General features: G+C 38.2%; 3 protein-coding genes across 3 annotated transcripts in view; 2 read left to right on the top strand and 1 right to left on the bottom strand.

Moving 5' to 3' along the window:
- Nucleotides 1-23,326, top strand: part of LOC136257382 (centrosomal protein of 162 kDa-like) — an 80,185-nt gene that overhangs the window by 13,973 nt on the left and 42,886 nt on the right. The window lies entirely within an intron of this gene.
- Nucleotides 2,719-8,202, top strand: LOC136259296 (uncharacterized). Its single transcript, XM_066052785.1, has 4 exons — nucleotides 2,719-3,309; nucleotides 5,230-5,282; nucleotides 5,335-5,416; nucleotides 8,194-8,202. Exons 1-4 carry the CDS (start codon nucleotides 2,719-2,721, stop codon nucleotides 8,200-8,202), a joined length of 735 nt encoding a protein of 244 aa, XP_065908857.1.
- LOC136257375 (uncharacterized) lies at nucleotides 9,431-13,180 on the bottom strand. The gene is made up of 3 exons (XM_066050550.1): nucleotides 12,011-13,180; nucleotides 11,866-11,961; nucleotides 9,431-10,751 (listed from the first exon to the last, which is right to left on the bottom strand). Exons 1-3 carry the CDS (start codon nucleotides 13,112-13,114, stop codon nucleotides 9,759-9,761), a joined length of 2,193 nt encoding a protein of 730 aa, XP_065906622.1. The 5' UTR covers nucleotides 13,115-13,180; the 3' UTR covers nucleotides 9,431-9,758.

Genomic DNA, 23,326 nt, shown 5'->3' with positions numbered 1-23,326 from the left:
AAATATTTTTTTACAAGTTGTCTGGCAGTAATCTCTGCATACTAGTTGTATGAAGTTAACTTGTAACCCTGTGTACATAGCTACAAAGTGCGGTTTAACAGTAAGTGAAGGCAAGTCAACCTTTTAAACTCACCTTCCTACAGGCTGTGAAAGATATCATTATGCTTAATAGGCAAACCTCAGTTGGCAGTTAGTCTACAGGTCAGCTCTTCCCTGTATATAGTTCTTATGTAAAATGTAGGTTCCTTCTTGGTTCACATTTATTGTGAGCTTAAACAAGTCTCATACTAGTGAGAGTTCCATTATGTGTTTGTATTATCAACAGCGTGGAAGTATTTGGACACACTCCTGTAAGTGTGTGTGTGTGTGTGTGTGTCGATGTGTGCATGTGAAGGTCCAGGTGGGACCTCAGGTGTCCACACCTTAAACTGTGAGATATGGCACATCTTCATGTGGATAACTATTTCTGCCCCAGGAGATTTGTCTGCACTGATTTATAGTACCTGAGTAGTGCACAAGTGTCCCAGTGCTGGTCTACTAGGTAGACATAACTGTGCTGGCACAGCAGCTAAAGGTGTGGTGTGTGCTCCATCCTGTATAGCTATAGGTACTTTGTAGTGTTTATATTTTCTGCCATTATTCTTGTCATGGGTCTGGTACCACATCAAAGTGCTCTTGTCCCTCATCATGTGTTGCAGACCAGGCAGGATCAGGAGGTTCCCTCCTGCAAGCCTACAACAGGGCATTACATCATACATTTACTCAAGCATTACAGAAGGGCTTGGATCTGGTTGATGATCCCCAAACTCCTGTATGTTTTCTAAACAACTATCTACCCATTAGTTCAGTTGGCCAGTCTTCTAGCGAGTTGCAGAGCAACTCTTTCTATTTGGGCAGCCTCCATGGGGGATCGGAAGGACTGTTCATGTTGGACATGTTTTGTGTGTGTGTGTGTGTGTGTGTGTGTGTGTGTATGTTCTGTATGTAAACAGTGGTGTAGCCAGGTATGGGCCTGGGTGGACACGTGCCCACCCAAATTTTTCTAAGACAGCAGCACCCACTCAGTATTGCTATTACTAGCAAGAAACAAGTAGTACATACCTTGGCAGTGCCATATTTTGTTGTAAATCAGCAGATAATATTGAAATAATTTCTTCAATAATGTCATCACTTGATCCGAGTAATTCAGTCCTTCGTAATTAATGCACAGCATCACGTGATTCAAATTTTGGGTGGAGGAAAGAGAGAAACATGAGGAAGGTGGATCCAATCCGTGTTTCACATGTGGAATACTTAGTTGTGAGTAACAGCATGGATTTTGTTGTTGGCAAGGTTCAATAACGAAAAGTGATAGACGAAAAGTGTTAGGCAAGTAAGTTTTAGATGAAATATACTGTGGTGACTGAATTACGGATTATCTGAGTCAGGCTGGAGTTTACAGAGTTGTGTACAAGTACAGGAGAACAAGACATGGAGGTGTAATAAGTTAGTTTTCATTTCTAGCTTCTATATCATTTATGCAGCAGCATTAGACTAGTGAAATAAGCTGCAGGAATAGTAACGTAGTGTATTATTAGCTAGCTAGATACATATATGCATTTTTGAAAGTTTTTAAACCAAATGTAGCTATATAGAGTCTACAAAGTATGGACTCGTATTTTGTGCTAGTTAGTTGTATGGGGTGAAATATGTGGGTGAGTGTGCCCATCCATCCCTGAAGGTCTGGCTGTTCCACTGTATGTAAAACTGATACTCTAATATAACAGTCAGAATACCGTATATCAATTAAATTTGGCGATAAACTAAATTTGGCAAAATTGGCGAATGGTTACCAAATCACCAAATTAAAATTTCGCCAATATTACATTTTTCGTACCAGTGACACTCAGCATCACTGCAAGCGATGCTGGCTAATGTTGAACCAAGCCCTCAGACTTTTCTTGTTCACAACTTAGTCCAATGAATCCCCTAGTACCTACTCTCCCATTACTAGCAACAGCTTCTAATACTTTGAGACGCCTAGTGGGCTGATCACATGTAATTTCGTTCAAAATGGCGATGTTTAAGTATGTCAAAAGAGAAGCGCTACCAAGCTTTAAGCCATCAATTTTGTCTCAGAAAGATATCGAAGCTGCTCAGAAGTCCATTGCTAATGCTGTCAGCACTGTAGCAGAGAAGTCTCATAATCGCGGACAGTACAATTCATACTCCAAAGAGCAACGTGCGTTAATCGGGAAGTATGCAGCAGAGAATGGTGCTACTAACGCGGCAAAACACTACACTGCAGCTTGGGGAATCGATATAAACGAGTCTACGGCAAGGAGGTTTAAAGACAAGTATTTAAAAAAGCTGAAGGATGAGATTTTGGAGCAGCGTAAGCAACAAACTGAAATCAATGAGGCATCTGAAGGTGAAGAGCATAAGGACAAACCTATTGTTATCACCGAATTAGAAACCGAGCCTAGAGGTAGACCATTGCTCCTAGGAGAACAGTTAGATTCTTTGGTTAAGGAATTTATCAGCAACCTTAGAGCAGCTGGTGGAGTGGTGAATACAACTGTTGTGATGGGGGCTGCTGAAGGGATTGTTTCCTACTGAGACATTTCAAAGCTTTATTCTCATGGTGGGCACATCAATATCGTGAAGAGCTGCGCACAGTCATTGCTACGACACGTGGAGTTTGTCAAAAGGAAGTGCTCAACGTCAGGGAAAATTTCAATGGCACAATTCGAAGAGTGCAAAGAAATATTTCTGGCTGATGTAGCAGCAGAGGTAATTATCAATGACATCCCAGAAAGTCTTATAATAAACTGGGACCAGACTGGCTTGTCCATTGTTCCAAGTGGAGATTGGACAACGGAAAAAGAGGGTACAAATATTGTTCCGATTGCTCACAGTGATGACAAGCGACAGTTGACTGCAGTTTTAGCCATAACTGCAGCTGGTGATTACCTACTTCCACAGTTGCTATACCAAGGGAAGACACCAAAGTGTCACCCACAGGTTGGATTTCCAGATGGTTGGGATGTATGGTACTCAGAAAATCACTGGTCCAATGAAATCACTATGAAACAGTACATTGATAAGGTTATTGTGCCCTTTTTCAGTGAGAAGAGACAGAAGTTGAAACTGGGTTCAACTTTTCCTGCGGCAGCAATTTTTGATAACTTCAGAGAGCAAACAACTGATGCCATTTTATCACTTCTAAGAAGCCATAACATCATACCCATCCAGTTGCCAGCAAATTGTACAGATAAACTACAACCTTTGGATATTCCATCAACAAACCAATGGAAGACCATCTTAAAGGTAAATTCCAACAATGGTATGCCCAGGAAGTAAAAAAGCAGCTAGAAACTATCCCACTTTCCCAAGTTAAAGTCGACGTTGGATTACAGGTTGTCAAAATTCCAAGTGCTAATTGGATAATCTCTGGATGGCAAGGATTAGAAAAAAGACCTGAAGTTGCAGTCAACGGATTTAAAAAAGCAGGAATCCTAGATGCCATAAACTTATAGTCTACTTTTTTTTGTTATAATTATTGTGATAATGATGTATGTAATGCACAATTTTGTAGTTAAAAGCAATTTTAATATTTTACACATCCAGTTAAAAATTAATTAAACTATAGCTACTATACACAAGGGAATACAGTAACATTTTTGTCTTCATGCACTTCACTAAGTGCTGCCTCATCTTAGATTGGTTGTAGTTTCTTAGCATGTTCTTTTCAGCCAAGCAAATGCAGCCAGCAATGGCAAATAAGCCACAGTCCTCGGTGCCAACTTGCTTTCTGTCATTGTTTACCACCACCTCTACCTTGGATCCGAACAACTGCTTTAAAATGCTGGTAGTGTTAGCATCAGCCGATTCAAACAACGAATTGTATATGGTGACTTTGGGATGACTGAGTATTTTTGATACTACAATCCAGTGGTTAGTTCTGCAATGCATAATTTGCAGGAAGTTTTTGGTACATCTCACTGGAATCCTGGTAGATTTATGTAGTGTCAGTGTCAATTTTAGGCCATAGAAATCCTTGTACTTATTACCCACCAACTTTTGAACAAAGTTAACATGCTTATCGGTCAATTGCTCACCTGTAAGTACAGATGCATTATTACTTATATAAAATAAAAGGTTATTATCATACCTTTTAAAATGATGTCTTTGTCAACTGTTGTGAGTGTACATCTTCCAAACTGACCCACGGATCTTCCTTTGCAATATCACGAACAGATAGAGTCGGCTTGTCCAAATCAATCATTGGAGTGTCTTTTTTTCAATGGGGGTTCGTTCTGTGTTTTAGATGGTAACTGCAGCTTTCGCTTGGGCACAGGCTTTTTAACTTTAAAATCAATTGGTGGAGCTGGCTGATCTAATAAGCTTCCTGATTTTTGACATCAGGTCTGCATCGTCACTGTGAAGCTCAAGCTTGCAGAGTATCTGCAAACCATCCTGTGGCAAATCTGAAGAATATTGACGCCGGGAATCAGTAACTATTCAGGTGATTGTACCACCTCTCTCTATAAACCGTGAATACGCTGCAGAAATTTTACGGGGAACGTGTCCAATTATGTCTGCTCTTTTCTTGATGGCTACTGCGTACGGATCAGTATCATGGCTGTCTTCCACTTGACATGGAAGTCCCTCTCCAGTAGTCGGCGTCCAAATGTCTTGGTACACATGAAAGCCACGTACACAGCTTTCCACCATGTGCGTTGCCATTTTTTTGACACTATTTGAATTTTGTGGTACATGTCGTATCGGTCTAGCACAAGTGTGCAGCTAGCGAGCTAGCCACCTAACTAGTGCTGAAGTGCAAGTGCAGGGAGTAGCTAATCAATCAGTGTGTGGTTGCTATACGCAGGGCCCGAGCAGCTTGTCGAGCAGGCATCAGTGCATGCAGCGACTCACCGGATAAATCGATACTGATTTCAACTCTAGGATAGTTCAGTGTGCTTCGATCGTCGCTACAGTATCATTGAGCTTCGTGCACATGCATGTCTGGCACGGCCACCCCTTCATTTCTAATCGAAGGGGCGGCCGCGCCAGACTATGCAGGAGTAAACATTTCGCCAATTAAAATTTCGCCAACTGCAAATTTTTTTCTAATATTAGTTTCGCCAAATTTAATTGATATACGGTATGTGTCTTAAGAAATATTCCTGTACAGGAGTAATGGTTTATTTATTATATTGAAGGTTGTGTGACTCTTTTTCCCTTTAGGAAATGCATCACTTCCATTCACTGCTATTGAAGCTAACTACCCTGGAGAACAGGTATAAAATACAGTCAAATTACTGCTTGTTGGTTTATATTTTGTGTTAACAGAATACTTCAGTATGAGACAAGAATTCAGTCTCTGCTCACTACCAACCAGTCAGAAATGACTGACCAAATCTCCATACTTCAGGTATAGTGTGTGGTGTGTACAGGGGTTTAAGGGTGGTGTATACAGTGGAACCTAAAGAAAGTAACCTGACCATAATTATTGATGTGTTATTATTGTACAGTACAACAGTACTGTATAGTAGGAATTAAGAAAGTTTGGGCTTTCCGACGAAAAGGCTTCAACCAGAAATCTGTCTCATAATACCTTCATCCTGCCTCAGCATTATTGCATGGTTAGGTATATTGAAACCCAAAAGTGTTTTCAAAGATGATGTGAATAATTTATAAGCTGCTACAAACTATTGTTTGTGGAAATTTCTAATATCCAACTGACTGACTGACTGTTGCACTGACTTAAGGACCGACCCATCAATTAACCAAACATTATTTTATCCAAACAGTAGAAATGACTGTTCTATTAGAGTATCTTGTCTAATATTATTAAAGTATTGAAGAAAGTTCTGTTAAAGCACTGCTGTACGTTTGTACTGTAAATATGGCGTGGGGGTAGGTCAATAGGCTAATACACCACAAGGCTAATCCGAGTGCTGTATTTACCTCGACACACCTCCTGCAGCTTAGTGCTATAGTTTTGCACACATAAGGATAGTTCAGGTGGTATTACTATTGTACTTCCTGGTTGACTTGCTCGTAGCATGTCCAAACCACTTCAAATTTTGGTGATTAGACTATCAGTAAGTGTTCATGTAATCTATTTCTAGTTGTAGAACAAGCTGGCAGGATCATAGATATACAACTCTTATAGGGATTGGAAATGGTGTCACTTGCCCAGTATTTTACTTGTACATTTGACGTCACTGGTTAGATACAAGGCACGTTTCACTTGTTATTGTTTTGAAGAGCATGAAGAGACTAATTTTTCTTATTACTGTAGACTGTTACTGACTAGGTTTTGTGAAACATGAAAATTCTGTAAAGTTGAGTGATACAAGCTGCTTTGGTGGAAGCCACTGAGTGGCCTTTCCCACAGAAGAAACATGTTACGTATATCATGCCATTTCGGTATTGCTTCTACACCAAGGTAGGTTTCTGTTCCTGTAGCCTCTGCACATACCTCCTGGTATCAATGATACATGGCTTTTTAGAACACCTTTGGTCATTGGAATTGAACAGAAATGTTTGTAAGTCACATCCCTGGTTTAAATGCTGCATGTTTTCTTTATTACAATTTTGCTTGGTGCTGAAATACCCTCATGTTTCTGTAGTCTTGTGTGGCCAGACCGGTTTTTCTCTCACAGTGTTTATCAATTGGAAAATATAAGCTCCTGCTATTTCCAATCGATAAGTGCTGTGGGAGAAAAAGCAGTCTGGCCACGCAAGACTAGTGTTTTTGTTCTTGTAACTTTACATGGTTGTTGTCTAGTGAAACTGTTTGTCTTTCAAGTATTAATCTAATGCTCAAGTAGTTCAACAAAACTAGAAGTATGGTGGTACACTTCGTTAACAGGTTCTAATCCCTCTTGCAAAATTTGCAAAACTCTATCAATGGCCAATAAATTTAGTGTGTGGTGCAAATTACGAGAAAGACATGCCAATCCGAAACACGGCTATTTTAGGTACGTGACACCGTTTCCAATCCCTGTTAAGAGTCGTATATCTGTGGTAGGATTTGTTTGGCTAGTTTTAGTGATTACAATGTCATACGTGTGATCATTAATGCTGTCTGAGTGTTGGGGTTGTTTTGGTGAAATTCCTTACAGTTACTGCGTAACTGTATCGTATTTGCCGAAGTATTCACACTGTATTTGCCCAATGATGTACATAACTGTACTGTACAATATAGTTATGTAGCTACTGTATGGTATGTAGCAGCACTTTGATCCTCCCACTCCAAGTGCAATACGAATGGGATTCAGTTATTTGAACTATTCAACTATTTGAATGCACTCAGAACAGTCAACCCAATACCATTCTTTCCTTTGGTGTAGTTCACTTCGCTAATGATGAATTATGTACAAGATTGAGGGCTTTAACAAGCTAGTAGGATCCAGTGTTGAAACTGAGTTGGATCATCCAGGTCACATTTTCTCTGGGTCTGATCCACTTTGTAGATTATCCAGGTCTGACCTGGATTTGTTCACCTGTGAAATAAATTAGCTGGACAAAACGGAAGTATATAAATCTGTCATAGTCGAGTCTGATACAACCCAGCTTTTTGTGAGCCACGCCAACTTATTGTGATGACTGTCAGCAGCCATATGTGTAGCCACTCCCATTTATCAGTAGTATTGCAGTCTGTAGATGTGCATGAACCCATACCTGTAGGATTATGTGGAGCCATGCTCACTATTTGATTGGTCTAGTCTTGCAATAGGTCAGCCTCTTTTGTGTGCCACACCTGCTTTAATAATTGGAATCTGTTGTACTACTTGTAAGTATGGTGTGATAGGTAAGGTTTATAAGGTTGGTAAGATCAGTGGGCATGGTTTCATGTAAGTTTGCGGATAGCAAGATACTCAAAATGCTAGTCAAGCACCCAAAATGTAGCTCTTGGCATATGACCCAGCTTTAATTAACCTGGGTCAAATCTGGCGGATTGCTATCCAGGTCAATGGGTCATCTGGATTAGCAGTAGTGACCTGGTTTCAATACTGGTAGGATCATTACAATATAAGGTGTTTAAACAATGGAGATTAGGGAAAGTTAATTCCTATGTATCATATATCCCTATGTAAGAGGTTAACACTATATGATGTAATGTGTCTACATTTTGTGCTTTCACAAATTTTAACATGTCACATAATACACTGTCTTATTATGACTGTGTTGTCATTACAGGAAGAATAGACTAGAAAGCTACGTGGGAAAGATACAGAAATAGAGGGTTTCCGAAGAGACCTTGATGGGATAATTGTAGCTCTACAACTACTTATGATCAGTCTAACTAAACTAGGGCTCAAACAAATATTCTATTATTTGAATATTCGGAGAATATTCGAATACCATTTCTGGTATTTGAATATTCGTTTCAAAGGAAATACGTAACATCAGTGTGTAAATACTTGGAATTCTTGATCCTACATAAGCATATCTATGACATAAATGATCAAATCATGTTGATTCTGAATTGTATTAAAGAGACATCTTGTACAACAGGATTATTGATATCTCATCCATATACCAATGCTGAAAAAGAATATTTGAATATTCGGTAGTTGTGAATAAAGAATATTCGAATAGTAAAAACCACTATTTGTTTGAGCCCTAAACTAAACTCACTATCAGACAATGTTCAAATAGATACAATGATCACATCCTAATAATAAACTGTTTATAGTTTAGTACAGACCGCAGTCACAGGTGTACACTTTTAGTAACACAAATTAAGGCTCCACGTTCGTTGTGGTGTAGTTCTCTAAAGTGAATCCTTCAAATGTGTTGTATTTATTTACTACAAATATAGTGAGAATATTGAATTAAAGATCAGTTATATAATAAGTAGCCAAATTATTTACCACATCATGTGATGTGACTGTATACCGTGTAGTGTTATTGTGATTTGTGTATACCATATATGTACAAATTTTTGAGGTGTGTAATTTTCGTGGATCACTGAACAAATTTCAGGATTTTCATAGTTTATGTTTGAGGATCATGTGTTTTTTACTCATGTTGCCTATATAGAGCTCACCCTGATAATCTTTAATAATGTGTACAAGAATGAAAATTTTATAGATAGTGAAGCAACTGCAAAAATTACATCCCTTGAAAATCTGTACGTAGATGGTATAATATTACTTGTGGATAATTATAAGTTGACATCAATGATTGTGTATATACATAGACCATATTATTACAAGTTGTGAATTGATCAGTATAGTGTTGTCAGTTCCCTCATATCCTGCTACTATTTCATGTGATGTAATAACACCATTGTGTGTACCTTTGTAGTTAACTAACTGATTACTGCAGCTGGTTCTCATGTTTTGTGTACATGTTTAATAATGTAAAATGTTTTATTAAGTATAATAAAAATAACACAAGTTTTCATACAAACAAATATCAGCGTATGCTTATTAGTGGGTATACATAGTTACATACACCATACAAAGATATGTGACTGAATTTTGGAAAATCACCCATATGGGCGTGCATGAAATAATTGGGATTTTCATGTTTAGTGGGTTGCTAATAAGAGCAGGGTACAGTTTTGAAAATATTTCAAGAATTTTCTTGTAATTTAAGGTATTGAGAATGGCTTAAAATCATCAGCAAGTAGATTTGGACTATATAAAGTTTGTGAATTGATCATTAAATATTTTAGGTATCAAATGTGCCCATATGGGTGATTTTCCAAAATTCGGTCACATATACAGTAGTTATACAATTGTACCCTCTAGTAGTTAGTGTATTAGTTGAGCTTGTCCCAGTTCCACTGTAGTAAGACTGGATGATTTAGCATTATCCTTATTCTCTCCTTTAGTACATCCTCCAATGACTATAATGGCATTGTTGTTGACTGCTACTATAGCTACTTCAGATCTAGCTGATGATAATGATGAAATGTTCTTCCATGACTTGCTAGAGTCACCATACATCTTAATATCTGATGTTGTTGTACCACTTTGATCCTGTCCACCAACTACCACTGGTGGGGATGAGCTGGAGACTAGGGCTGTATAGTAGTGAGTGGCATCAGTCATTGTAATCCATTTGGTGGGTGTGTCACTAGTTTGTTGTTGGTCACCTGATCTTGTGATATCATCAAAAGTTATCTTGTAAGCACTTTTGGAACGGCTAATGTGAACATCAACATTACCCACTATGAGTAAATGATCATCAGTAATAATGGGTTTGAAGGAAGCCATTGGCACAGGAAGATTAATGGACACTTTCTGCCAATTAGAATTCCTCATCCAGTTGAGGACTTCAATATCATCTTGTACTACTAGTGTGTTGTTAACATACTTTCCTCCCCCAGCAACAATAACATGCTCCAGGTGAGTAACCACCCCTGGTCTGGTCCTAACTGAGAGAAGGTCAGGAAAATGAGATGTCCAAGTTTGACTAGTTTCATCAAATGTAGAAACTTTATTAGTCACCATCTTAGTAGCAGACAGGCGTCCACCAATAATAGTTAACTTTCCACCAATGATGTGAGGAACACCCCAATAGTGACCTGAGAGAGGTAACTGATCCCAATGGTCAGTGTTGACATCATAGACATATACTTGATGTTTAGCATCATCAACTGGACTATTCCCACCTGCAATGTAGACCTTCTTGTCTTGCACTGTGACATATGCACTAAACATTGGAGCAGGAAGATTGGCCAGCTGAGTCCATTTTATGTGGTACCTGCCACTGATTAGTGCTGGCATTAATGGAGGTGCCTCCTGAGTGGATAATAATATTCAAATAGCATACAATAATATATCTATTACTTACACATATAGCTGGAAATGGATACAAAAATCTATTATAAACTGAACTACAAGTTATTATTCTTTGGTAACACTTTTTGATGACAGTAATCTAGTCAACAAAAATTTCATCTCAATAGGTGGCAGGTCACAAGCAAAATGTTTAGAAATTTTAAAGTTGGCTAATTGGCTTTAGCTGGTTGTAGTGGGTTAGACAGGTGACCATATTACACTGTATTATACCATGATCAGTTGATATTGGTAAATGACAGTGTTTAAGTGTAGTATTGAATGGTTATGCGTTAACATTAGGCATGATTTTGAGAATAATAGATGATTAAAATAATCAATGTTCTTCATTCTGATCAATGTAGTGAGAATGGTAATAGTGACAATTTCAAGAATAAAATATGTGAAGAAGCTATCATTACTAAAATAAGTATTGTACAAATAAAGCAAATTACTGTAATTTGCTTTATTTTTGTGCAAAAAAAGTTTCGTATAATTTATGTAATCGTTGCTCTATTAGAGTTGTTTGATCTTGTATAAAAATTTTTGTGCAAGAAAGTTTCGTACAAATTTCGCATACAAAAATTATTTTACATGCGGCGATTATGCCGGCATAATTTCGGGCATAATAGTATGTGTGGGAATCAGGAATTGTGCTAGTATCTTGAGGTGATTATAAAGCTTTAACAGTAGGAAAATCGACAGATTGCACAATACCGTTAAAAAAGATCGAGATACTCTAATAGAGCATTCACAGAATATTATTTACTCTAATAAAGCAGTCAAATTGAAATGAAATACTTTAATACAGCAACAAGCTAAAGAATTCAAGACTATTTGAAGCTTAAACATAGCCTGATACAGCAATAAACTGGCATTATTAGCCAATCATGGTGGCATAATTTTGGGAATAATGGGAAATTCTCAAAGGCATAATAGGTGATTTTTTGAGCACTGCTCAAAAGCATAATGTTCAATTTTTGGAGCATAATAGCCTCATGCCTAGTTAACATGAGTATCAACTTTATCCTCCACACATGACATTTACCATGAGTATGTACTAGCATTAGTGACTTACTATTTTCAATTGTGATGTCTTTGTTGTTGGTCTTCCTAAAGTTACTCTGTTAAGTTGACTGGCTACTTGTTGTGCTGGTACATTCCTTGAGAAGGACTAAGATAACAATACCATATATGGTAATGAAAACAAAACTAATACTCACCAGCTGTTGTTTCAATTGGTCATTCTCAAATTTCAGTTGCTCATTTTGTATGTCCTTTTCAGTCATCTGCCTTTTCTGCAACTCATTTTCTGTCTTTACCTGATCATTTTCACTTCTCAACTGATCAATCTCATTATCCTTCTGCTCCACTTGTTGGTGTAGAGTGATAACATCTATATCTTGTGGAGACTCCTTCATGTAAACATCCTTGCTCAATTGGATCCTCTCACAGACAGCTTTTATGGTTGGCCTCACAGCAGGATCATAATCCAGACACTCCTCCACCAGTGGCCTTAATACTTCAGCCTCTCCTCTCATTTTGTCCAGGTACTGCTGACGACGCTCAACTTCAGACAAGGCTACCATCTTTCTGGTCTTGCAATCATACTGCACTAGCTCGGTAGGATGAGGCCACTTTTGGTTAAATGTGTGCAGAACTATTCCAGCAAAGGAAAACACATCCATGGGAGGGCCATACTCTGGGTTGTCTGTCAATGCTTCAGGTGGCATAAAGTCAGCAGTTCCTGGAGCTTTAGTCATTGTCTTTCTACTATCAGCCTTTATCACCTTGGCCACTCCAAGATCACTAATCTTCGCCACATGATGTGCTGTCAATAATACATTATTGGGGGAGAGATCTCGATGGACGATGGGAGGGTCATGATTGTGAAGGTAGCACAGTCCAAGGGAGACGTCATGGACAATTGAAAATTTTATATGGTCAGGAATCTTCTCATGTTTATCCACCAGTGAAGTCAAGCTATCCACCATCATCTCCATAACCATTACTGGTAGCCGCATCCTTCCCTGTACACCGCCTGCCCCCACAGAAGGATAATAAACACCTAGGAACTGTATGACGTTTGGATGACGTAATGTACTGCACTGACGACACTCCTTCATAAACGATTCCACTGTTCGTATAATTTCCACGTCTCCCACCTCTTCGACCAGAATGGAGTGGATCTCTTTGGCAGCACAAATCGTTCCACAATATTTGACCGCGTAAACTCTCCCATAAGACCCTCGTCCCAGTTCCTGACGATTTCGCACTCTAATAACTCCCTTCAGAACTAGACCTTGAAAATCATCACCGGAAGCCATTTCACTGTAGGCAAATGATGGGTGTGACAATTAACTTAAGCAACTCCAAATAGTGCTCACGGGCGGTTATATATGTTTCGGTGTTTCCTGAACATGCACGTGTCGCACTATCTACCAATATCATTGCTGTTCCTGGCGTCTATCAGGATTTTGCCTGTAAATCTTCGCCATCCATCTGATCCAATCCGTTCGCACGATGTGGCAAACTGAACATGAAGTTTCTTGTGTTTCGAAGACACCAAATGCAGTTTTCAAGTGCTCCTTGCTTCACAGAGTTTTTCTTGAACCAATTGATGAAAAAAACCAAAAAAAAGATAAGCTGTACAATGATTTGGTTAAGTTGATCTCTCAGAAGACAAAAAGCCTGAAGCTGGGTATAGCAAGGGGCGAAGTCAAGATGAGATGGATTTTGGTACAACTCACCAATGTACGTAGGAAACTTACATTTTCTTTGGAGAGCCCTGTCAATGCTGACTCGCGTGATGTATTTGAAAGCAGCCAATCTAACTGAAAAGGTGAAAGTTACATTCCATAGTATCACACTCGTGCTATGAGGAAAGAAATGTACAAGAAATATGGCCATATTTCACCACACACAGAACCTTTAGCTCTTCAATGGTTTTATAAAGAAGTATCCAATGATCACTCTACAGCAGCCACTACAGACCAATCGGAAGTGGACAAGAGAGTTCAACTAGCCATAGACATGGAAAATCCTGATATTGTGATAGATCTTCGTGAGCACAACATGGGAAGAGCAGCACAGTTTAACGCATTTTGGGATGAATGTGGCAAATATTTGAATGAGAAAATTGAGGTAGCAGTTGATGTGTGACAACATGGTACAGTGACTCTCCTTGGAAGACCAATCTCTTAAAGAGATCTGGTTGATCAAATGAAGTCCCGCTGTCCTGAAAACATACCCATACCAAGTGTCGAATGGACCCGCCTGCAATTCTGGCCAAAAACTCCAGCAGCCAAAAGTGCTATGCAGTACACTGGAAAGTTCAAAATAATGTTTATGGTGCAGCAATGGCCAGCAGTGAAGAAACACTCATGTGGATAGCCATTATGCAGCAGCTATATACTAGCATCTATACAGTATATGTGACTGAATTTGACAACACCAGGCTACTAATGATCAAATTTTATGAGTTTGAAGGATAATTCAAATTAACTATATTGCTTGATAATTTAAAGTAGGAGTATGCCACTACTTAAGTATACCAAATTTTGACCTGTCATTATGAACAAAATTACTGAAATTTCTAGGTCAATACCATACATGGTCAAGCTACAGCTGATTAAAGTCAATAAATCACATGTGTGTGGAAGCCTGGTTTTATCAAATTCAGTCACATAATTATTACTAGTATGCTAGTGTGTGTGCTACAGACTGTAGTTTGCATTACTTTATTGTAGGTACATGAGAGAGTATTCCCTTCTACTGAGAGTGTGTGTGTGTGTGTTTACCTTTTGCTCTTGGAAAACTTTTTATATTTCCTTTGATGTCTAAGGTTACTACATTCAATACAAACCTGTGGTGGGGTTATTAAATAGTTAGTGTCTTGCCAGTGGTTGTTTACTACATCCATCAAACGAAAGTCACAAAACCAAAATTTTCTGTACAAAACAAGCATCATTAACATTCAGATTTAGGCATTCAATACACCAATGTCACTGTGTGGCACTGCCACACGAAAGTTCAGCTTGCTTCTTAATAGCTTACTCAAGCATCATTCTATCCCAACATAGTAGCTACTTGATACTGGCACTATTGTCATGTAATATAATGTTATGAATGTCACACCAGCCAGTACAGTGGCACTGACATGATCAACTTGACTTAAGGATACAGGTAAATCCCAATACTACTGTATCATACAGAATTTACCAATTTTTCTTGCTCTTTCTTTACCTACTTCATTGAGTAAATCACTTAGAATGGACTGACAAGGTTTCTATGCTATATAGAGCCCCTCAGACAATGTGGGCTTGGCTACCCATAATTGAATACCTCAGTTGCACTAACTAATATTTAATAGTACCCACTGGAAAAATGTAGGGTTTAGCCCGTGCCTCTGCTTTAATTAAACCAAGGTCAGTTCCAGGTCTGACTGTTTAATTAGGTCAGTGAATTATCTTACTTACCTAGTTTCAACACTGATGTGGTGCCATTCACAGGGGCGTAGCCAGGATATTTTTGAAGAGGTTCAGATTTAAAGGGGAAGGCCTAGTCTCGCATAGCCAGACCGTCTATTTTTTTGTGTGCCACACAAAAAAAAGCGACGCCCACACAGAACTGAGGGAAAAAAAGCAGTGCAAGACTAGGGAAGGCCTGGGTGCTTTCCTTAGACCATGTTTGAACTGACGAAAATGATGTATACACAAAAATTATTATTATTATTATTATTGGTAATACTGTGCAGACCTCTATTAGAGTATAGTGCACAGGCCACAACATACATACAAGTATACAAATTAAATAATTGCTAGTTTTTGTTTAAACTGATTGATATCATTGGAGTCAATCACATTTTGGGATAGATCATTCCAGATTTTGATTCCCGAAGGGAAAAATGAGTACATATAAGAATCAATCTGTGTCACTGGTTGCATAAATATCATATTATGACCTCTGGTACTATGTACAGTGGATATGGGTGTCAGAAACGGATTTACTGGGATGTCAACAAGGTGGCTAATTATTTTAAACATCATTATGGCTTTCAGTTCATCTCTGCATCGTGCAAGTGTAGACCAATTAAGGTCTGTAAGCATTTGCGTGACACTAGCGTAACGGGAGTAGTTGCTGGTCACAAATCTAGCTGCTTGTCATTGTGTTCTCTCAATCATATCAATATCCCTCTTAGTATGAGGTGCCCAGACAACAGCTGCATATTCTATAATTACAACAGCTGCATACTCTATAATTACAACAGCTGCATACTCTATAATTACAACAGCTGCATACTCTATAATTGGCTTAACCATTGCTTTGTACAGCCTATCTTTAATTGTGACCCTATTTTGGAAAACCATACATCTGGGCACATGCAAAATTTGTGGGAATTCTTAATTGAAAATTTCAGTGATTTTTTAAATTAATTTTTTTTGCATATTCTGATAAAGCAACTATTAAGCCTTCTTGCTGTGAAATTTCACACCCATAGCTTCTTTTATCTAGGAGATATACTGAATTATATCAGACCATGTAGTAGTTTCACAATGCGTGGGACAACAATTAACTTACAAATTGGGTGCATGATTTGTTCATTCCCAAAACCAAACATTTTCTTGTCTTTACACAATAGTACAAGTGATTTAATTGAGAAAAAGTACAAAGAACACATGATTAAACTCTCAAGAATCTCTTTTCATTAATTTAGATTGTAAGAATGGTGATCTTTGTCAACAAAGTGATTTGTCATCAATTTGTCACATCTGATCACTATTCAGTTCTATAACTGATAATGAAAAGTTAGTTTGTAATGTATTAGACAGTAAATTGGCCATATCTTTGGAATGGTTCAACATATCATCACAAAATTTTCACACAAGGTAGATAACCACTCAGTGCTTCATTGTAGCATTAAAAAACCAAAATTGGACAATGTGCCCAGATGTATGGTTTTCCAAAATAGGGTCACAATTGTTGGTATACAATTGTGGAGGTTACGCTGAAGAAAACCTTTAGTTCTGTTAGCCTTGGAAGTTATTTGTTTTGTGTGTTCTGACCAGGATAGATTTTGGCTTATTGTTACACCCAAGTATTTGGCATGGTTGACTTCCTTGATTGGTTTATTTTGAATATTATACTGAGCTAGTATTGTGTGTTTCTTGTTAGCTATCCTAAGAAATTCGCATTTTTGTGGGTTAAACACCATTTTCCAATCGTCTGCCCATTTTCCCAGTGCATCTAAATCCTTCTGCAACTGATTGCAGTCCTGTTCTGTACGAATGGTGGCATAAAGTAACACATCGTCAGCGTATAACTTGATTTTGGATGATATGTTATTTGGTAAATCATTTATGAAACAGAGAAACAAAAGTGGAGCAAGGACAGCATACCTTGAGGAACATCAGAGGTAACTGCTGTTAAGTGGCTCTGTTGACCTTCAACCATCACACACTGAGATCTCTGCAGTACAAAGTCTTTAATCCAGTCAAGTAAATTACCTCGGATACCATAATGGTGGAGTTTATGGAACAGGTGTTGATGGGACACTTTGTCGAATGCCTTTGAAAAATCCAGTAGTACGACATCGGTTTGATCATTGTTATTTAAGCTTTCGGCAAAGTTATCAATTGTCAATAGTAGCTGAGTTTCACATGAGCGACGTTGTCTAAACCCATGTTGTTGATCACACAGAAGATTATATTTAGCAAAATGGGAATAAATAATTATGTGAATACACAATGTGCTCTAACAGTTTTGAACAGATACATGTTAATGAAACAGGCCTATAATTGCTAGGAAGAGAACGATCACCCTTTTTAAAGAATGGTACAATATTTGCCATTTTCCAATCTAAAGGTAGCGAACATTGTTGTAATGAAGCTTGAAAAATGAAGGCTTAAGGAAGGAGAAATAGTTTCTCTAGTTTCTTTCAGTAGGTGGGCTGGTATTCCATCAGGTCCACAAGCTTTGTGGATATCCAAAGATTGCAGCAGCTCAGAACCACCATTAGTGTCAACTATGATAGGGTTTATGTCCATGGCAGATCGGACATGTAACTCTGGAGGAGTCTCTGTTGTAATTGGAGTAAATACTGATGTAAAATACTCATTGAGTGTTTGTGCTTTAACTAAGCTATCATTGATTACAACATCATTAACCTTTAATGGTGCCACACCACAGTGGTCTTTCTTTTGACTCTTGATGTAAGTCCAAAGCTTTTTTGACACAGAACCATTTGAATCAACTAGCCCTTCAATATAATCATTGTAAGCTTTACGACATTCCTGTTGAACTTTGTATTTAAAACTATGATAAGTATCCCAGTGATGATTACAATCTAATCCAAAACAGCCAAGCTGTAAAAAAAGAGTGTGGCCCTCAAAAAGGCTATGGTGAAAAAAGATGTGAAATCCAAAGTGGCGGCCAAGAAATAGCTGTGATGGTAGGTTAATGGTAATAATTTTAATAACGACAATTCAGGTGAATTATTGTGCCGCTTGGTCTTGGCTAGGGACCCGCCGATTATGCTCATTATTTTACCTATTCTGCTATGCTGCACTGCTCAAAAATTTACGTATTATGCTTAAATTAATGCTCAATATTTACCTATTATGCTCAAATTATGCTCAATATTTTTACCTCAGTTCCCATGTTTTTCTAATAAGGCCTCTATTTGGTGATTATTAGTTTCTCATCCACCGCCCGCATCCTTCTTAAGCTACCGCATGGTAAGCCATTATTTACTCTGAGCATGCTCAGAAGAACACGTGATACCAAACTGTTATAATTTTTGTTGATGAACGCTACAATGCGCTATATATCACCAGGAGAACTGTTGTTTTCCTTAGCAAATTGCTGCAGTGCCAGTTGCAATCGTGCTCTATCAACTTCATCAAAGCAGGCTTTCAGTTGACTGTCGAAAAACTATGGGGTGCCATTTGTCTCAAAACCCCAAAAATTGAGATCTATACTAAATATCGTCGATATTTACTAAACATCGACGACATTTGCTAAATATCGACGACATTTAGCTAAACATCGACGACTTTTGCTAAATATCGACGACTTTTGCTAAACATCGATGATATTTACTAAGGCCAATGAAATTTGATTAGCAGTTTCGCGTCATCGCCCGCATGCTTTTGATACACCCGCATGGAATTTCATTATTGGTATTTCAGATTGAAATACTCTAATAGAGCAGTCACTTTTACTCTAATGGAGCAATGAGCTATACTCTAATGGAAAAATCACTTGTTATACGGATTCAGTAGTAACGTTTTAGATATTTAATGCAGGAGTAATCAATGTAGACTCACTTTTTTGGGCAGAAATCTTCATGTTTGGGATGTGTATTGTGCTTTTTGGAAAATAATGAATAATGAATAATAATCGCCCGCCCGCATCAAATTTTCAAAAATCTGAGCGAGAAGCTGGTAATCAAGTTTCATTGGCCTAAACATCGATGACATTTACTAAACATCGACGATATTTACTAAACATCGACGACATTTACTAAACATTGATGACATTTGCTAAACATCGACGATATTTAACAATTCACCTGCTTTTGCGTTTTAATTTTCTGCGAATCCTTCAGTATAATAATATTATAGGCGCTTATGCTTGTAAATACTAATTGCTGATTAGCTGTTTGTGACTGTAGATGAACCATCTGTGGTGCTATGCGTGACTCATTAGGCTTGTTTTCATTCGGATGAGTCCGTGACCTTTAATGGAAATAATTGCTGCGCGTTTATTAAGATCAATGTTGCTGTCATTGGCGACGAGAGGAACTGATCTCATCTGTAACTAAGGGTGTGAGGTATGAAGTTACCTTTTCAGTTGTAAATGTGACAATTTGTAAACTGCACGTGTTTCACTTTTCATCCCTGGGTGCCAATACTCTCAGTGACAGCATTATTGAATATAATGCTGTCCGCTGTCACTGAGAGTATAATTCGGCTGAGTATAATTATTTAGTTACATGAATCAAGTAGTGTTTTATTTAGTTGTTTATTAATACTTTACAGGACTGTAATGCACCTATCAATGTAATTCCCGACTACCACTGATACAGGCTAAGGGTAGGAGATGGTGGGGGAATTGATCGCTACATTTCTCCGACATAGTGGGGATCTATCTTCACTAAAGAAATTCACTCAGACAGCAAAGCTGTGTGCTTTCAGGTTAATTAGGAAGGAGTGTCTCGGGTGCTAGCTACTACGTTCGTACTAGAATCCACTCGAACTAACTCATCACTAGACCAATGCCACACAACCGTACAAATCCCCTCCTAGCCCCAGTATTCCCGGGGGTTACAAGTCGAGACTTGGTCGTGGTTTGCATTGCCAGTACGTCCCCAGTAGGTGGGGAATTGTAATTTTCAGTGATGCAAATCCCCACCTTCCCCCACCTCAGCCCGTATTAGTGGTAGTCGGGGATTACATTGATAGGTGCATAACAGATCAGTACACAAAATTAAACTAGTAAAATAGCTTGTTGTAATATTCATATGAATCTCAGCAGGCTACAATTTGAGTGCTCTTGCCAGACCAGTACTTTTTATTTAGTCAAATTTCCCAACCAAACAATATAATATGGACTTGCATGCAAAGATGAAATTCTGAGATCATTTCAACTTGTCAACTAGCTACACACAAGGGTAGTTCTAGAAATTTGCTGCCTGGTCTCCCAACTCAAAGGTAGAGCAACTTGTTAAGCTTGATTGTCAGTTGTGCATTATTGGTTGCATGCTTTTAATTCACCCTCAAGGAATTTTAATATTGGTAACTTAGATCAAGATACTCTAGTAGAGCAGTCAATATTAAATTACCCTGATAGAATCATCAACATTATAGAGAGGCAACAAGGATAATTGAAGAATTTTATTTGCTAGAGTCATCCATGTAATTTATTTTATAGCAGGTACAGTTGAACCTCTCTTATCCAGGTAGTCTGGTATACTGTCCTTATCTCAGAAATATCCGTAACTGGTAAAGTTAACTGTTCTGCTATGTTACTATTGCTACTATACATTTTAGTGGGCAGAAGGGGAAGTCACTACAGAGCATTCGTGGTCACTCCCCTGGATTGTAATTTTTTTATTACCTAGCAACCAAGTGGTGGTTAGAATCAACAAGCCACCTAACATGTAAACATCTTATTGTCAATAGACTACAGGCCACATGCTTTTGACTAATTTGGACTGTCTGGGCCTGGATAAAAGAGGTCCAGATAAGGGAGATTTCAAAGTTATTTCACAGGTCCCTTAGTCCTGTAGAGCAATGTGTGAGTCAGAGGCTGTACAGTTGAATTACAAAGTGCAAAATGATTCCAGTTTGTGTCAATGAACGCCTATCTACTGTATCAGTGTGAAAAGTTTAAAGTGAATGAGAATTTTTAATTAATACTTGGAAAGTACTGCTTCTACCTTTTGCTACCCTGTCAGTACTCAGCAGCAGGCTGCTACAATTTTCAAAGTCAATGGCAATAAATCATCACAGTTTTTTCCCAGTTTTAAGAGTAAACAATTTTCAAACACGAGACATATTGTGTGTAAATCAACAGCTGTAATTTCAAACAGCTATAGTGCATTTTTTTACATCTGTACAGCAAACTGAAAAACACACATGTGCCGTTTTCATTTTTTTTTTTTTTTTTTGCTTTACTTGTGGTAAGGGGCTAACCATTGGTGCTACCAAAGGTGTATGTGGTCATGTGAAATAGGCAGTTGATAGAATTGACCCCACCAATATTGCATTCTGGGCTTTCCATGTAACAATCATTCGCCTGTATTCATATTTTTTTTTTGCTTTACTTGTGGTAAGGGGCTAACCATTGGTACTACCAAAGGTGTATGTGGTCATGTGAGGTAGGCAGTTCATAAAATTGACCCCACCAATATTGCATTCTTGGCTTTCCATGTAACAATCATTCGCCTGTATCATCAGTTTCATTTTTTTTTTTTTTGCTTTACTTGTGGTAAGGGGCTAACCATTGGTACTACCAAAGGTGTATGAGGTCATGTGAGATAGGCAGTTCATAGAATTGACCCCACCAATATTGCATTCTTGGCTTTCCATGTAACAATCATTCGCCTGTATCATCAGCGGCATTGTGTGATGTCACTAAAGTCTAGCCTCACTATATTATGTTTTTTTGTTTTCTTTCCTTTTTAGTTGTCTCCTGGTATACACTCACAAACTTGATGTGGACATTCTGACAAATCACAAAAGAAACCCAAAACAGTACATTTCTGAGCTCTGATTGTGGATCATCCATAGCGAGTTGATGAGCAACTGCATACTAGGTAGACCTACATACGAAGCAAATACAGTGGAGTAGAATCTTACACTGACACTGCACCATTTAGTAATATGCTTAATTCTTTGTTCCGGCCTAATGTATTTCGCGGACTGGACTCAGTCGCGGACTGGACTCACGCACTGAGCTGGAAACAACTTTTAAACAATAATCCAGGCATTACCCATCTCTTGCAACACTGGAGACACCACTTTCGAGTTACAACTGCTGATACTGCTCTTCCTTACAAGTAAACAAACAAGCGGTGCACTAATTAATTAGAATACACTTACGAGCACTAGCAGTGATAAAGCGTGGTAGAGGCTATTGTTGTAACTTAGATGTTTTTCCTTTATTGCTTTAGCACTAGTGCTAGGGTTGTAGAGATGACCCAGTAATAATTCTTAGCAGGGTAGCTATAGGTGGCAACGCCCAGCGAGATGATGGGGCTATGCAAATAAACTGACTCATCACTACAGTCCTAACACTAGTGCTAAGTACTGGAGCAACAAAGGAAAAACATCTAAGCTAACAACCATAGCCTCTATCACACTTTATCACTGCTAGTACTCGTGTATCGTAAGTGTATTCTAATAAATTAGTGCACGCGCTAGTTTGTTAACTTGTAAGGAAGAGCAGTATCAGCAATTGTAACTCGATAGTGGTGTTGTTCTATACCATATGCGTATTTTGTACCATACGCGTACGGTACGATTTTCCGTACCATACGCGTATGGTACGTACCATATGCGTATTATGCAGTGTCTTCTAGCCTTGCCATCACCTAGCTACAATAGGCTGTCTTTACAAGCATTTCTAGCTGAGCAAACTTAGAACACAACACAATAATCTGCTTACTACTGAGCTGTAACTATAAATTTATTCATCAGCACACACATGCATTTTATCCTTGCCATGCCCATGCATTTCCCACTATAGCTAGTCCTATACTGATGTACCTAAATCTTATGTACATGATCTCACTTTGTCTGCAGAACTTCACATGAATGGTACGGTACATGCTACTTTATAGCTATCAGAAGTATATGCAGATGGTCTTATATACTCAATTATAAGTGTGGATAACTGACAATTTACAACAGAATTGGGTAAATAAGCAAGGAGAACAATTACAACATGTATGGTAGCTAGTAAGTTCTAACTGAATTATACATATACTGCTTGTGCAAAGCTAATAACTGGAAAAATGAACTTCGTAATTATAA

The sequence above is a fragment of the Dysidea avara genome, chromosome 6 (genome assembly GCF_963678975.1).
Source record: "Dysidea avara chromosome 6, odDysAvar1.4, whole genome shotgun sequence".
Classification (NCBI taxonomy): Eukaryota; Metazoa; Porifera; class Demospongiae; order Dictyoceratida; family Dysideidae; genus Dysidea; species Dysidea avara.
This window is presented reverse-complemented; position numbering and strand designations above follow the sequence as displayed.

Excerpts from the sequence above, each read along its gene's own strand:
- LOC136257375 (XM_066050550.1), bottom strand. The coding sequence starts at position 13,114 with ATGGCTTCCGGTGATGATTTTCAAGGTCTAGTTCTGAAGGGAGTTATT. Across the intron at positions 11,962-12,010 it reads ACCAATTGAAACAACAGCTG|TCCTTCTCAAGGAATGTACC; the intron begins GTGAGTATTAGT and ends TTGTTATCTTAG. Across the intron at positions 10,752-11,865 it reads AGACATCACAATTGAAAATA|GAGGCACCTCCATTAATGCC; the intron begins GTAAGTCACTAA and ends TTATCCACTCAG.
- LOC136259296 (XM_066052785.1), top strand. The coding sequence starts at position 2,719 with ATGGCACAATTCGAAGAGTGCAAAGAAATATTTCTGGCTGATGTAGCA. Across the intron at positions 3,310-5,229 it reads AATGGAAGACCATCTTAAAG|GAAATGCATCACTTCCATTC; the intron begins GTAAATTCCAAC and ends TTTTCCCTTTAG. Across the intron at positions 5,283-5,334 it reads CTAACTACCCTGGAGAACAG|AATACTTCAGTATGAGACAA; the intron begins GTATAAAATACA and ends TTGTGTTAACAG.